This window comes from Scyliorhinus torazame, chromosome 16 (assembly GCF_047496885.1).
Source record: "Scyliorhinus torazame isolate Kashiwa2021f chromosome 16, sScyTor2.1, whole genome shotgun sequence".
In the NCBI taxonomy this organism is placed as follows: domain Eukaryota; kingdom Metazoa; phylum Chordata; class Chondrichthyes; order Carcharhiniformes; family Scyliorhinidae; genus Scyliorhinus; species Scyliorhinus torazame.
The window spans coordinates 121,014,680-121,030,333 of record NC_092722.1 but is presented as its reverse complement, the minus strand read 5'-3'; the positions used below and the strand labels follow the sequence as shown (position 1 = coordinate 121,030,333).

The 15,654-nt window shown below is 44.1% G+C and overlaps 1 protein-coding gene and 1 long non-coding RNA gene across 2 annotated transcripts in view; one reads left to right on the top strand and one right to left on the bottom strand.

The window, feature by feature from the left end:
- The window catches only part of ptenb (phosphatase and tensin homolog B), a 246,300-nt gene extending 233,262 nt beyond the window's left edge, over positions 1 to 13,038 (bottom strand). Inside the window, exon 1 of the mRNA XM_072478959.1 lies at positions 12,107 to 13,038. Within this exon, the coding sequence (XP_072335060.1) occupies positions 12,107 to 12,185 (79 nt within the window). The 5' untranslated portion in view covers positions 12,186 to 13,038. The remainder of the gene's footprint in view (positions 1 to 12,106) is intronic.
- Positions 13,039 to 13,618: 580 nt separating this feature from the next.
- On the top strand, positions 13,619 to 14,739 carry LOC140393023 (uncharacterized). Its single transcript, XR_011935468.1, has 2 exons — positions 13,619 to 13,853; positions 13,926 to 14,739. It is a non-coding gene; the product is annotated as an uncharacterized lncRNA (long non-coding RNA).
- Positions 14,740 to 15,654: the final 915 nt, after the last annotated feature.

Genomic DNA, 15,654 nt, shown 5'->3' with positions numbered 1-15,654 from the left:
TCTGAACTTGCGAATCTCTCCTCCAGAAACAGATCCTTCATGTCTTTCACCCCCTTCTCCTCCCATCCCCGGAACCTCGCATCCATCCTCCCCAGCTCAAACCCATCATTCCCTCTTATTGGCATCACCCTCGGCACAGTCCTCAACTTGAAGTGCTGTCAAAATTGCCCCAAGATCCTTAGCGTGGCTACCACTGCTGGATTCCCAGAATACGTCCCTGGGGCTAGGGGCAGCAGTGCCATTGCCCATACCCGCAACCCCAATCCCCTACAGGAGTCCGCACCCACAAAGCTTCTGACTCCTTCCTCCAGCACCGCACTTATTCCACATTCGCCGCCGAGAAATAGTGCAGATTCGCAAGAGCCAGGTCCCCGCCTGCCGCTGCTTTTGGAGCACCACCTTCCTTATCCTTGCCATCTTCCCTGCTCACACAAATTGACGAGACCAGCCTATCCATCCCTCAAAAAAATGCCTTTGGCAAAAAGACTGGTAGACACTGGAAGAGGAACACAAACTGTGGCAAAATCTTTATTTTGACTGCCTGCACCCGGCCAGCCAACGACAAGGGCGACTATCCCACCTCCTCAGAGCTCCCTTCACCTTCCCTACCAGGCTCATGAAATTTAGCTTAGTCACGCCCACTCCCTCGCTATCTGCACCCCAAGTCCCTAAAGCCACCCGAAATTCCAACCCCTCCACTCCCACCCCTCCACCAGTAGGGGACATGACAAAATACTCACACTTCCCCAAATTCAATTTTCACCTTGAAAAGGTCCCAAATTTCCCTCGCAACCCCATTATGTCCCTCACTGATATGGCCCAGGTCCATGACATACAGCAGTAAGTCATCTGCGTACAGAGGCACACATTGCTCCAACTCTCTTCCCCCTCCCTATCCCCCTCGATAAGCCCGAACCATTCAGTGCTAATCACCAAGGACTCAATCGTCAATGCAAACAAGAGGGGGAAATGGGGCACCACTGCATTATTCCCCAGAAGAGTAGGAAGTACTCCGACTGCGTCTCATTCATCTGCACACAAGCTGTTGGATCCTCGCATAGCAATTTTACCCAAAACCATAAACTTGGGCCAAATCCCAAACTTCTCCAGTATCGCAAACAGATACCTCCTCTCCACCCTGTCAAATGCTTTCTCTGCATCCAATTCCACCTCCACCTCCTTCCCCTGTCAGAGAACCCACCCTCCGCCATCGCATCCTCAAACATTTCCACCATCAGCAGTGCCAAAGTGTCCTTAAACATTTTATAAAACTCCACCGGGTACCCATCCGGTCCCGGCTACTTACCTGACTGCATCGTCCCTATCGCTACCTTCATTTCCTCCAACTCTAATGGCTCTTCTAGCGCGGTCCTTTCCACCTCTCCCACCTCCGGCCACTCCAGTCGCTCCAAAAATTCCCTTATCCCCAACTCATCCTCCTGCGACACTGACTCATAAAACCACCTATAAAAGTCCTCAAACACCCTGTTCACCTTTAGTGATAGTTGTTGTATTTATTTCCTCCCCCACTTAGCCACTTGATTATTCAGTATTTTTGTAATGTTATTAGTGTCTTCTATTGTGAATACAGACACAAAGTATTTGTATAACTCCCTTGCCATTTCCTGGTTCCCATTATTTCCCCAGTCTCGTCTTCTAAGTTTACCTTCGCCTCTATCTTTCTTTTTATCCAAGAACCTCTCACTGTCCATTTTTATATTACTTACAAGTTTACCCTCATAGTTTATCTTCTCCCGCTATTATTTTTTGCTCATCTTTTGATGGTTTTTAAAACTTTCTCAATCGTCTGGCTTACCACTAATCTTAGCCACATTATATGATTTTGCTTTCAGTTTAATACTATCCTTCATTTTCTTGGTTAACCATGGTTTACTTACCCCCTTCTATAACCCTTCTTCCTCACTGGGATATGTCTTTATTGTGAGTCATGAACTATTTTCATAAAGGTCTGCCATTGTTGGTTAACCGTCATTTCTGTTAAACACCTTTCCCAGTCCACTTCAGCCAACTCTGCCCTCATTCCTTGGTAATTACCCTTATTTAAGTTTAGCACAGGCGAAACTTATTTTATTTTCCCAATCCACATGAAGATTATAGTCCCCCATGGTTAATGTACTGCCTTTTTTTACATGCCCTCATCATCTCCAGATTTATGCTCTGTCCTACAGCATGGCTGTTAGGGGGCCTATACACTACTCACACCAGATTGGGTTACAGGCTTCAAAGGCAGACAGTTTGGGCGAGGGAAATCTGGTGGTCAGGTACATGATGAATATAGGACAGATTAGGACACTGGCAGAAGAGGATTTGGGAAACTAGTCCAGATGCAGAGAGTCCCACAACCAAGACAGAAATTCTAGACCTTCACTGACAGTACATTTGAAATAGTGAAGCTAGAATCTTCATAGAAACCTGGAATTGAAGAAGACAGCCGACACACCCGGTTAAATTAACTGTTTTTAACAATTTTTTTTAAAGTGTCCAGTTTCTGAGGTGCAATCGTCGTTCTTCTAAAGCTGTAATTTTTGTGACTCTTAATAAAAATGTGGGGGGAAAAAGACAATACTGGCCGCGACTGGGTTTTAAACGCGAACAATGCAGTATTCCCACCAGAAGCACTGGCAGAGAGCAGGTCACGCGTCCAGCACATTCACTGACGTCATGCGCCCGTACATCCATGCTTTTGTCGCAAAATCACAGAGGAGATTCCTCTATTTTCTAGCTGCTTGCAAGCAAGGCAACAGGACTGTGAAGAACTAAATAAAACTGTAATAAAAACAAATTTTACTGATCAATGGGCAGTGGTCATACAAATTTTTGTTCTATTTCATTTTGTCTTCGCCATCATTAACCAATCGACGATGGGAGAATAAAGCCTTCTAATCTTCTCTGCCTCAGGAAAAAGTTCAAAAGATACCCGACAACTCCAAAAATAGTCTTGACCAACAATCCAAACACATGGAAAGTTAAGTCAGAAATATCCCTTTTACTAGAAGTTAGCACAAAACCTACTGTGTGACTACTAAAACAAATTATTCAGACCTGTAATTGCTTTTCCTTCCTCAGCTCTGGCAGGTGGCTCTAAAAGGAATTTGGCACTGCAAGAAATATTCAATTGTCTTCACCATCATTAACCAATCGACAATGGGAGAATAAAGCCTTCTAATCTTCTCTGCCTCAGGAATAAGTTCAAAAGATACCCGACAACTCCAAAAATAGTCTTGACCAACAATCCAAACACATGGAAAGTTAAGTCAGAAATATCCCTTTTACTAGAAGTTAGCACAAAACCTACTGTGTGACTACTAAAAGAAACTATTCAGAACTGTAATTGCTTTTCCTTCCCCAGCTCTGGCAGGTGGCTCCAAAAGAAATTCGGCACTGCAAGAAATACATGGATTATGAACTACCAAATTCTGTCACACTAAGTTACTAAACTCATATCACAGCAGAATTGAGAACAGTCTAAGAGACTCAAAAATAAAGAGGACTAGAGTCAAACACGTAATGACTTTTGACAACTTCAAAGTTTTCTCCTGCACCAGCGGTCAGTAAAACGGATTCCCCATTTTGGAAACACTCAAGATGCTCTGAAAATCATATTTGTCCTTTGTTATTCTAAAAAGGGAACTGTACTGGTACATATGCTAACTGCTAAAAATTATATAATTGTACACCATCATATCACAAATCAGCAAGTTTCAGAAAGCATAATAGCGGGCTTTGCCACTTGGCTAGGTGCCGCCACTATATTTGTTTAGTCTCCCTTTTAGGTTTCTTCCTCTTGCTGGTTCTGGTCACAATCTAGCAATCCCTACAGACCGAGAACCTACTGAGTTCAAAAGAAGCTGGAGTTTAAAAATGTGCCTCAGCAACTGTGAAACTACTCTCTTAACTCATTTCCGATGCTCCCCTCATAGTAATGATAAGCCCTTTCTTCCAAAAATAATCCTGATCAATTTTCTGGAGGCCACCACACTAATGTGCAAGTCTATCAGATGACGTGCACATAGAACTTAATAAGTCTGACAACAAATACAAGCATATAACAATTGAGTCTTGGGCCATTCCATGAGTGTATACATCATGCAGTATTAGCCAATTTAAAGTTACAGAGCAGAAGGGGGACCCAGATGTTAGGTGTGGCTCAGTGGTCACACATCACCGGAGTAAGAGAATTGGGGTTCAACTCCCACTCCAGCGACCTGAGCACAAAAGTCAGGGTTCCATCTACCCTCTCAGGTGTACATAAAAGGCCCTAAATGCACTGATCAAGAGTGGGGGCATTCTCAATGGTTTGCTGACAACTATGCATCACTCAACTAACATAGCTAATAAAAGAGGGTCACAATGCTTTTTGTGGGACCTTGCTGTCCACAAATTCAAAAGACCAATTACCAACACATCAGCGAAGATCCTCAATAATCAAAGTGATAGAGGGTCATTTACAGCACTGCCAAGCGGCAATTACTCACCAATAACATTAAAAATGTTTTTTCAAATAACCTGCTCAGTGTTAAGTATGTGCAAAATATTGCTTCATAAATTCTACTTGATTCATAAAAACGAATCTGCTCAGTGATGCTCAGTTTGATTCTGCCAGGGCCACTTGACCTCATCCCTCAATACACACATGGCCCAAACATGGACAAGAGATGAATTCAGAAGTGAGGGGAGAGTGATTGCCCTTGACATCAAGGTAGCTTTTGACCACATGTAACATCATTAACAAGCCCTGGAGAGAGAGAGAGAGAAGGGGATCGTCACTGTTTTGTGTCATACCTCGCACAAAAGATGATAGAGCAGATCCTCTCAGTCCCAGTACATTCTCCTTTGGAATTCCTGCAGCAATGTCCAAAGCCCAACCATCTTCAGCGCCTTATTGCCACCCAACAGTGTTCAGTTCCACTCACAACTCCTCAGATAACGAAGCAGCCCATGCTTGCCTACAGCAAGACTTGAACACGAGTCAGGCCTGGGCTGATAAATGGCAAGTAACATCCGCACCATGTTAAGTGGCAGCCAACGGCCATCTCCAACAAGATAGAGTCTAACCAGCTTTTGTTGATAATCAACAACATTACCACTGTCAATATCTTGGGCCACTGCCCAGAACCCTAACTGGATCAACTACATAAATGATGTGACTACAAGTGAAGGTCAAAGGCTGGGAAGTGACTCACCTCACACCTCAAAGTTTTTCCATTACTTCCGAGGCACAAGTCAGAAATGTGATGGAATAATCTCGATTTCCCTGAATGAACGCAGCTCCAATAAGGAGTTTGACAGTATCCAGAACAAAATGGCCTGCTTTATTGGTGCCCCATCCACCAACAGTACATCATGGTTGTACTGTGCACATAGCATCTACAAAATGCACTGCTGCAACTCACCCAAGGCTTCTTCAAAAGTGTTTGCCAAACCCATGATCTCCACTGCCAAGGACCACCAAACAAGAACACCACCATCTGCGAATTCCCCTCAAAGTCTCATGCTATCCTGACTTGAAAATATATTGATGTTCCTTCATAATCACTGATAAAGATCCTGAAACTGTGGAGATACTTTCCCCATACACACTGCAAAGTTTCAAGAAGGCAGTGCACAACCACCTTCTCAAGGGATGGGCAATAAATGATAGTTATGCCAAGTACACCCACATCCTGTGATTTATTTTTAAATGGTGCATTCCTTATATTACAACAGTAACTAGACAACTTAAGAACTTAGTTTTTTCCTCCAATTGTGGGGCAATTTAGCATGGCCAATCCACCTACCCTGCATATCTTTGGGTTGTGGGGGTTTGACCCACGCAGACATGGGGATTTTGGGACATCCCTAGGCGATGAAAGACACTACATAAATCTAAGTTCTTTCTTTTCTTGGAAAAATATTGAAATTCTACAACCAATACCACAAAGCCGGGCAGCACAGTGGTTAACACTGCTGTCTCACGGCACGGAGGACTCGGGTTCGATCCCAGGGTCATTGTCCGTGTGGAGTTTGCACTTTCTCCCCGTGTTTGTGTGGGTTTCGCCCCCACAACCCAAAAGATGTGCAGGGTAGGTGGATTAGCCATGCTAAATTGCCCCTTAATCGGAAAAATGAATTGGGTACTTTAAAAAAAAATTTTAACTATAAGATTAAATTCACTGAAGTCCTTCAAAAAAGCTGCAGGAGTTTGTCAGATATGAGAAGTAGTAAGTGTGGAAGGGTCACTGTAGAACTATTTTCAAGAGACTCCCTCCCCCGCTCCTCCCAGAAATAGGCCGTGGTGTTTTTTATTTTGCCTCCCCCAGGATTGATATGGAGACTGTGCCATGTCTGGATAGGACAGGTTTGATTGACCAATTGTTCTTTTTTATATGTTAGTTAATTAATAATCTTTATTGTCACAAGTAGGCTTACATTTACACTGCAATGAATTTACCGTGTAAAGCCCCTATTCGTCACATTCCAGCGCTTGTTCGAGTACACGGAGGGAGAATACAGAATGACCAAATTACTTAACATCACGTCTTTCGGGACATGTGGGAGGAAACGCACCCAGAGGAAACCCACACAGACACAGGGAGAACGTGCAGACTCCACACAGACAATGACCTAAGTCGGGAATCAGTGACCCAAGCCTGGGACCCTGGAGCTGTGAAGCAACAGTGCTACCCAAATGTGCTACCCTATGTATATTAATATGTATTCATCCAAATCAAATCAATGTTAGTTTGAATTCTGCAATAGCTGCTGCTTTATTCAACTCTACTTATTGTTATTAGTGAAATAATTACTTAAAGCTGTAATCCCATTTTAACTATTCATAAAATTAATTCAGAAAAGCATTATACAAAAATAAAATCAGGGACTCATGAGTGGGGCAATTCTGGCATAAAATTTCCTTTTACGACTGTCAGAATTCAAATATTTAATAGTTCCTTTACAATCCAAAAACATTACTTGTGCCACCATACAAATCCATTTCAGTGAAACTGAATTAATGTTTCAAGAGTTATGCGACATTTGCCCAAACTCAGCTACACTCCATGGATATGGGTTTTAGATACTAATTTTGCTGGATGCCAGAAAAGAATCCTGCAAAGGCAATGCGACTGACGAACTTTGTTGCCAAGGGCCATGATATCAAGTAGAGTCTGACTGAAGAGTCAGTCACACCAATGTTCAAATACATTACTCCACACAATGTTGAGATGCAGATCTGTTCCTACAATTTTATCTTTCAATTCAAATTTCTTCACTGTGAACAGCAGCAGAGTGGATCAGTAACAATTTCCCACAGCAACGTGACAAATCCTTACAGAATCAATAGGTCCATAAAAATTATAAGTTCTACAATTTTGTTCAGCCTGATCTCCTGCAGACATACAGCAACATGAGCATTAAAACATGAACATATGCAATTTTGCTTCCAATTAGTTTGGTGCAGTGACCCACAGAAGAAATTGAGTGGCCTTCTCCCCCAGCTATACACTGAAAATAGGTAGAATCACTATAGAAAACAAGCCAGCTCAGAAAAAAGTAATGTACTCACCAAGGGTGAAGCAAGGCAAATTATTCAAAACCTAATCCTCATTTCTAGCCCATTACCAATGGACTGACATCAAAATCATTCTCCCACATTGCTTTGGTTTGTTCAAGAGAATCTCACATGAATCCACTGACTGAAGGAATCCTCAAAGCTGCAAGAGTTGCATCCAAATACACTCACCAGAGCTAGCTGCTAAAGTTCTTCATGAGCTACTGTAAAATGTATGCTGCCACCCATTAAAGCAATCTATGTCAAAGCACGTGCCTGAATAACATCAGAACCTTATTTAGGAACATGCCCAAAATAAATTTTAAAGAAAAAAAGCTTGATTAGGCTATACAATCAGACTGCATTAGATACAGCACTTTAGAAACTTTGACAATTGTAACCTACATAGATTACAATGCACACCAAATGTTAAATTCACAAACATAACACACCGTACTCTGAAATAGTAACACATCCTTTAATTGAGATGCATTAACAGACTCTTTCTCCCACTTCTGGCTTTCTCTCAACTCCCTGATGCGATTTCTTTGCAAATGTCTCAATTGTGTACTTGCCTTGAGTAAATACCAATATAAATTATTATACAGTGGATACTGTATTACAATTACATCGGCAGAAACAAAGTTCAAATGTCAAACCACAATAGATTCCCCTGACACCTTACACATATGAAGAGATATCATACATATGAAGAGATATCACAAAGTGCTTCACATACAATTACTTCACACACAACAAAATACACTGACTTATTAAAAAATGACCGCTTTATTTATCGACAAAAGTTGCCACTAACAGCAATGGGATAAATTACCAATTAATTTTCTTTTTATCATTACACCAGATGCATATTGTCAGTTTAGTAATTCATTCAAAGGAAGGCACCTCCAACAATGCAGCACTCACTCACAATGCAGCACTCAGTCACTCAGCACTGCAACGTCAACCTTGAATTTGTGCTCTGATCCGACAATAGAACTTGAATCCAGAACAATTTGCCATGGGAGCAAAAGTGTGTACCTAGTGAGCAAAACTGACACACAAACACAGAGCAGAATGCTCATATCTGAACATGATATTTTTACAAGTTGCATTTATATTGGGTCTTTAACATAGTAAAGTATCCCATATTCCTTTCACCACATTGCTCATCGAGCCAATGAGTGTTACAATGCCCTCAATAGATGGCAGTCATCTATGGCTGAATTGCATGACTTGAAATGAAAGCGATTGCATCATGTAATTTGAACTGTTGTGGTAGGAACTTAAAAGTACATTAATATCTCCCAGCAAAGGCATATTGTCAATTCTAAGTTATTAATGTGTGAAAGACAAGTTGCACCACAGCATTTGCAATATTTACTATAGGCTACTGCATTGTTGTTCCCTTTTAATATTAATGATGTGGAGATGCCGGCGTTGGACTGGGGTGAGCACAGTGAGAAGTCTTACAACACCAGGTTAAAGCCCAACAGGTTTGTTTCGATATCACCAGCTTTTGGAGCGCTGCTCCTTCCTCAGGTGAATGAAGAGGTATGTTCCAGAAACATGTATATAGACAAATTCAAAGATGCCAGACAATGCTTGGAATGCGAGCATTAGCAGGTGATTAAATCCAGTGATGGTACATACTCGTGCGACTCGGCCAAGGTTGTCTACCTCATACGCTGCAGGAAAGGATGTCCCGAAGCGTGGTACATTGGAGAGACCATGCAGACGTTGTGACAACGAATGAACGGACATCGCGCGACAATCACCAGGCAGGAATGTTCCCTTCCAGTCGGGGAACACTTCAGCAGTCAAGGCCATTCAGCCTCTGATCTCCGGGTAAGGGTTCTCCAAGGCGGCCTTCAGAACGCGCGACAACGCAGAATCGCAGAGCAGAAACTTATAGCCAAGTTCCGCACACGAGTGCGGCCTCAACCGGGACCTGGGATTCATGTCGCGTTACGTTCATCCCCCACCATCTGGCCTACGAAATCCTACCAACTGTCCTGGCTTGACACAATTCACACCTCTTTAACCTGGGGTTACCCCATCTCTGGATCTGTAAAGATTTAATCACCTGCTAATGCTCGCATTCCAAGCATTGTTTGGCATCTTTGAATTTGTCTATATACATGTTTCTGGAACATACCTCTTCATTCACCTGAGGAAGGAGCAACTCTCCGAAAGCTAGTGATATCGAAACAAACCTGTTGGACTTTAACCTGGTGGTGTAAGACTTCTTACTTTTAATATTAATCATTCAAGAGTAAAAGTTTTCACTTCATTTTCATCCAGATTCTTCTCTGGTCAATCCAATCATGAATGCAAAGAAACAAAACTTGATTTGGTTCAAAACCAAAATGTGAAATATAAGCTTTAAAGTTTCATAAGATTTTAGATTAAGGGTTGATGATAAAATGTGCACATATCTGTATTTTCAGAGAGTATGGGGGGGGGGGGGGGGGTACAATATTGAACAAGTTTATTACACTTTTTAATTCAAAGAAAAGCTATTTTGTTGCGCAGTCTGAACCGAGCAGCTTTGCTAATAGTTTCTTTTGCTTCATTTTTCACACTTAAGTCTCAAAATATTTTCCAAACTCTAGCAGAAGTCCCAATTTCATAGAACCCCGAGTGCAGAAGGCCATTCGGCCCATCAAGTCTGCACCAACCCTCTGAAAGAGCACCCTACCTAGGCCCAATATCCTGCCCTATCCCTGTAACCCTGCCTAACCTATCGACACTAAGGGGGAATTTATATTTATAATCAGTGTTATAGTTTCATTTTAAATTAACTGCATGAAACTCAAACAAAATACAAAGTTTTGTCACACAAAGTAGGAAATGTTTTCCAAAGGCCTAACATATCAATCCTCCAGTAGATCTGAGAAGTATGACAAAAAGCATGTGGCCTGGCTCTTCTCAAACCATGTTGCAATTAATCAAAGTCATAACAGGAAAGTATTAATGAAAATTACGCCTGAATTTTCTAATGTTTTCATTTACAAAGCCATATCACCAGTAGTCCTGCCTCAAGACATTCAACTTAGTTATGCAAATACTTTTTATAGGAAGCACATTTTTATTCCCTAGCCAAGGAATCATTGTGAAAATAGGCAAAACTGATTAACCAAAATATCAATACACAAATATGACGACCACTGCCACAGTGTGAAAAAAAAATCAGTTATACAAACACACAAATTTGAATGCTGGATTGTGAATGGACAATTTGCATTCCATCTACAGCAGACGGTAGGCACAGCTTTGACAAAGGGTCATCTGGACTCAAAACATTAGCTCTTTTCTCTCCCAACAGATGCTGTCAGACCTGCTGAGATTTTCTAGCATTTTCTTTTTGGTTTCAGATTCCAGCATCCGCAGTAATTTGCTTTTTTCCTAACATGCATAATGGACACCCATGTCTACGGACTTTCAACAAAGACATTCCAAGAACAGGTTTCAGTACTTTTCTTAAACCATTTTCCAAAATAAACATCAAACTGCACTTAATTCTAAATCAAGTGAAAATTCATAACCTACATTACAGACTATTTCAAATCATAGCCGTGCACAAGATCAATACGTCTTGTCATTTTAAATTGATGCACAATGACATCACCACCATAAACTGCTTGTTACAGTATTCCCCTGCATTTACTGTATTCCTCCTGCATGTTACTGTACTCCTTCCTTCTATAAAACTGATAAACTAGCAACAAGGCCAACTGTATCGGCAAGATGATAAAGCATTTAAATCAAACAAAAAAAAACCTCCAGTGACTCCCAAATAATTAGTGACAATATCAACAGTGCAATGTCATTGTGGGTTCTTCCTACACCTATAAAGTCTACTGCTCATTTGACGAGATAGCAGCATCACTTGTACACTAACCAAAAAATTAGGCTACTGAATCCCCAAGTGATTTACAGTATCAGCAGAGTAAAGCAATTACCCTCATCCCTGCAAAGTAATTATCTTTAATTTTATGCAAAGTCGTGCGAAAACGAAGAATGCAAAACCGTGCCTTTAAAATGTTTTTTAAGCATTAAGCATTTTGGCCAAGGGAACATAATTAACTTCATCCACTCCAATTCAGGCCAAGACCTAATCACACCCTGTTCAGTACATATGCCCCCCAACCCCCCGCAGAGGCTACGCATGGCAGCTAATTCCGCACAATAGGTATTTCAGTACCACAATGGAATGCATATAATGACATTACACATTTAACATATAACGTCTGGGTACTCGTTTTTAAATATAAAAGGAACTCACCAAACATTTCTATGCAGTCCAATTTAATTGCACCCGGGCACTCAAAACTGATCAGAATCGTTAAAATTGTGTAATTTCCCCCAGATTCTGCAAGAGTGACTGACGATCAGGTCTCCCCTCCCTTACGTGAAAATACAACGAGGCCCTCGACTGCAAGGATTTCTTTGCACTTGCCCATTCAAACCATGATTCGGCAAGACGCGATTTTCCATCACCGCCCCCCCCCCCCCCCCCCACACACACACACACCACCAAAAGAAAATGGATACATGTCAAGTCCAAGTCGAATCCGTCTTCCTGGTATCTCCTCTTGTTTCTACTGACAAGTTCTTTGATTCTCGAAGCCATGCCTGTGTGGATCGTGCGTTGAAGAGGTGCCGGTGGTGGTGCTGCTGGATGTGGAAATGGGATTCTTCTGGCTCGCTGTCACAACAGGGGCCTTAAACACACCGACACCCAGCTCCGCACACAGTGTGTCTCTCTCTCTGGCCGACCCGCTCGCCTTTTCACCACCCCCCCCCACCCCCCCGCCGCTCGGTTAATATTCTCCGCAGTGGGGGGTGGAGGGGATCTCCGGCTGTTTTAGATCACCATCGAAAGCGGGTAACGGCGACGACGACAGGGAGAGAAATGGGGAGGGAGAGAAAGGGGGAAAGAGAGAAGGGGGGGGGAAGAGAAAGGGGGGTGTGAGAAAGAGTAGGGAATAATAATGATCCGGAGGTTGGGGGGGAGGGGGGAGGAAGTGCGGGGAGTGAGTTAAACCAGTTGCGGGAGATTGGGGGGAAAGAGGGGAAAGGGGGGAGGGGGTGGCGGCCCCCCACATTCACCGCCACTCGCTGCGATTCGGTACCTCCTGCTCCTCCGCCGCCGTTACCGTCGATTGGGGGGGCGGGGGGCTGGTGGAGAGGAAAATTCCTTGGCCTTGGTTCCAAAAAAGAGGAATTAAAAGAAAACCAGCAACAAGACGATTCCTTTTTTTCTGTCAATAAATTAGACGTTAAAAAAATTACATCCGCCAGCCGCTCCTTGATCTCCGTCAGAAATAATAATCCATCCAACACGCTCCGGGGATCCGGATCCGTATTAAAAAATCATGAGCATTTTTTTTTTTAAAGTCAGCAGGAAGCGGAGTTCCCCTCCTCCTCCTCCTCTTCTCTCCGCACACACTTGCTCCTCTCTTTCCCCCCCCCCCCCCCCCTTTCTCGGCCGATCGCCTCCACTCCGGCCCCAACACCAACTGCGGGCCACGACACCTCGACTCCAGCTTTTTCTTTCTCCGAACAGCCACCCCGTTCCCCGCCTATCCTCCCCCCCACCCCCAAAAAAAAGAAGAAAAAAAAAGCTGCTACTTTGCAGTCCGCCGGACTCTTAAACTTCCATCATGGCTTCCCAGGGAAAAAAGCGCAATGGCCCCGAGTGGGAATGAGAGAGGGCGAGAGAGAGGGGGGGGGGGGGGGGAAGAATAACCATCCGCCTATTAAAATATAGTGCCACCTTTACTCTCCTCTCCTCGCGGCCGATGTCAACTTCTCCATCCTTCACCCGCTGCCAATGGACCGATTCATCCCTTTGCCGGGCAGAGCCGGTGGGTTTGGGAGCCAGACCTTCGGTTTTCTGCCTGGTTTAGTTTTGAAGAGTGTGTGTTGGTTGCGGGGAGGGGGGGTGGTTCTGAAGTGAATTAAGTCAGTATTACAACATTAGGGCTGGTGATTTGGCGGCGGAGTGAGACAGCCGGGTCGGCACTACTTGCTGAGGTCACGTGTCCCGCTGCGTTGATTTTTTTTCTCCAGCGGTGGCGAGGGTGGGGGAGGAGGCAGGCTAGCGATAGAGCGCGAGCGAGCGACCGTTAAACGGCGGAGTGTCGAGGATGAGCTCGAGCACTCGCACTCGCACTCTCGTGCGGGGGGGGCGCGGGTGCGATGCCATGCCATGCCATGGCCCTGATGGAAACGCCTCCTCACTTGCTGTCCATTGCATTTCTATATCCAGAGAGAAGGAGGCACCAAGCGACGACAGGTGTGGGTAAATCGGATGGAAGACGCCTGTATGGCTGATTCTTAATAATAAGAAGACGTTTTTCTTTTACAGTTTTTCCAGCTGGTAGAGCGAGGCGGTATTGAAGATGGGTCGACCTCCGCCATCTTGGTAAAGGAGCAACCTGTTTGGGCATGTGTTCAGAGATTCTCAGGACTTGAGGCTACTGCCTTCATCGGGATGCCTATCAACTGACACCGTGAACACTCCTTGTCGTTTGGATCCCATTGCTAAATGCGTTGTCTCTTTTATGTGTTGTTGGTACTCTCTTGTGTGTGTGTGTCCCCCCCCCCCCCCCCCCCCCACACACACACACACAAACACTTTGTGGGTGGTGGTGGGAATCGCCATTGGAATTCCTGTCACTTGCAACCCTTCAGAGCATTTGGGATTGCCTTGGCTGAAATTGGAAATGATACTAAAGGGTGTTAAACTTGCACAGAGAGGCAGTCATTTATGTTCCCACTTGCTTGGCAATTAATAATAATAATAGCTTAATGTCACAAGTAGGCTTCAATGAAGTTACTGTGAAAAGCCCCTAGTCGCCACATTCCGGCACCGGTTCAGGGATGCCAGTACGGGAACTGAACCCGTGCTATTGGCCTTGTTCTGCATTACAAGCCAGCTGTTTAGCCCACTGTGCTAAACCAGCCCCAGATAGATCATAATGTCATGGAAACAAATGGCCATAGATCATACAATCTCTACAGTGGGGAAGGAGGCCATTCGGCCGATCCAGCCTACACCGACCCTCCAAAAGAACACCCTATCCAGGCTCACTTCCTGCTCTATCCCTGGAGAAATTGTTTAACTTTTCCAATTTTGTATCATTGTGTTCAACTATTTTTTTATAAAACAATTAACATCATGGTGTTCAGACCAGCTTCTTAAATTGAGAATTGATACTTTATTTGAGCTTTATGGAATGGCCATATGGTTGAATAGAAGGAAGCAGAGCAAATAATGCTGATTCTGAAGGAGATTGACTGGGTGCATACTGAGCTGGTCGGGAAATCTAAAATAAGGGAGATGCACGATCAATGACCACTAAAGCGAGGTTGTACTCCAACTGAAGGCTTTAATAAGCTAGATGTTTCCCCCAGCAGCTCGGGTCAGAATGAAGGCTGCTGGGGCGGCACTGGTTCTCGTACCCCACCTAGCAGGGCGGAGCTATCATACATTCTAACCAATAGAAAGCATACAGTTTCCACCAATGGTTCTTTAGCCTATCAGGTACCGTAATACCTATAATGCCACATTCACCCCCTGTTAAAAAAAAAAGAGTCCGGTGGGGGTGGTGGCCTGAAACTACAAAACATGGCAACGTGGTATAATTAGTTATGGAGGTACCGTAATACCTCCGTACAGTGTTTAGTAACTATTTACAATTCTGATAGCTATGTACATTTGATGGTTTATATTTACAGTTTACAATTAAAATGAAGCAATCAGTCGAGCGGGGGCCCTGGTCGTCCTCTGTGATCGTCGGAGCTTCGATGATGACTCCGGTGGAGGCTCGGGCATCTGTGACTCCGGGAGCGTGGCTTCGATCTCCATGGCAGCTTCGGCACCCCTAGGTGCTGGTGGGAAAAATGGTTGACCTGGGAAGGGAGCACCTGCGGGGGTTATTGGTGGGTGGGGGGGGCCCAGACGGGGCCGGCGGAAAGACCGATCCTCCTGTAAGATGCTGCGGTGGAGGGGAGGGTGGGACTGGTGGCTGGGATGTGCATGGGGTTCCGGCGGGCGGCAGGTCCCGTAGGGAGACCGTATCTTGTCGGCCTTC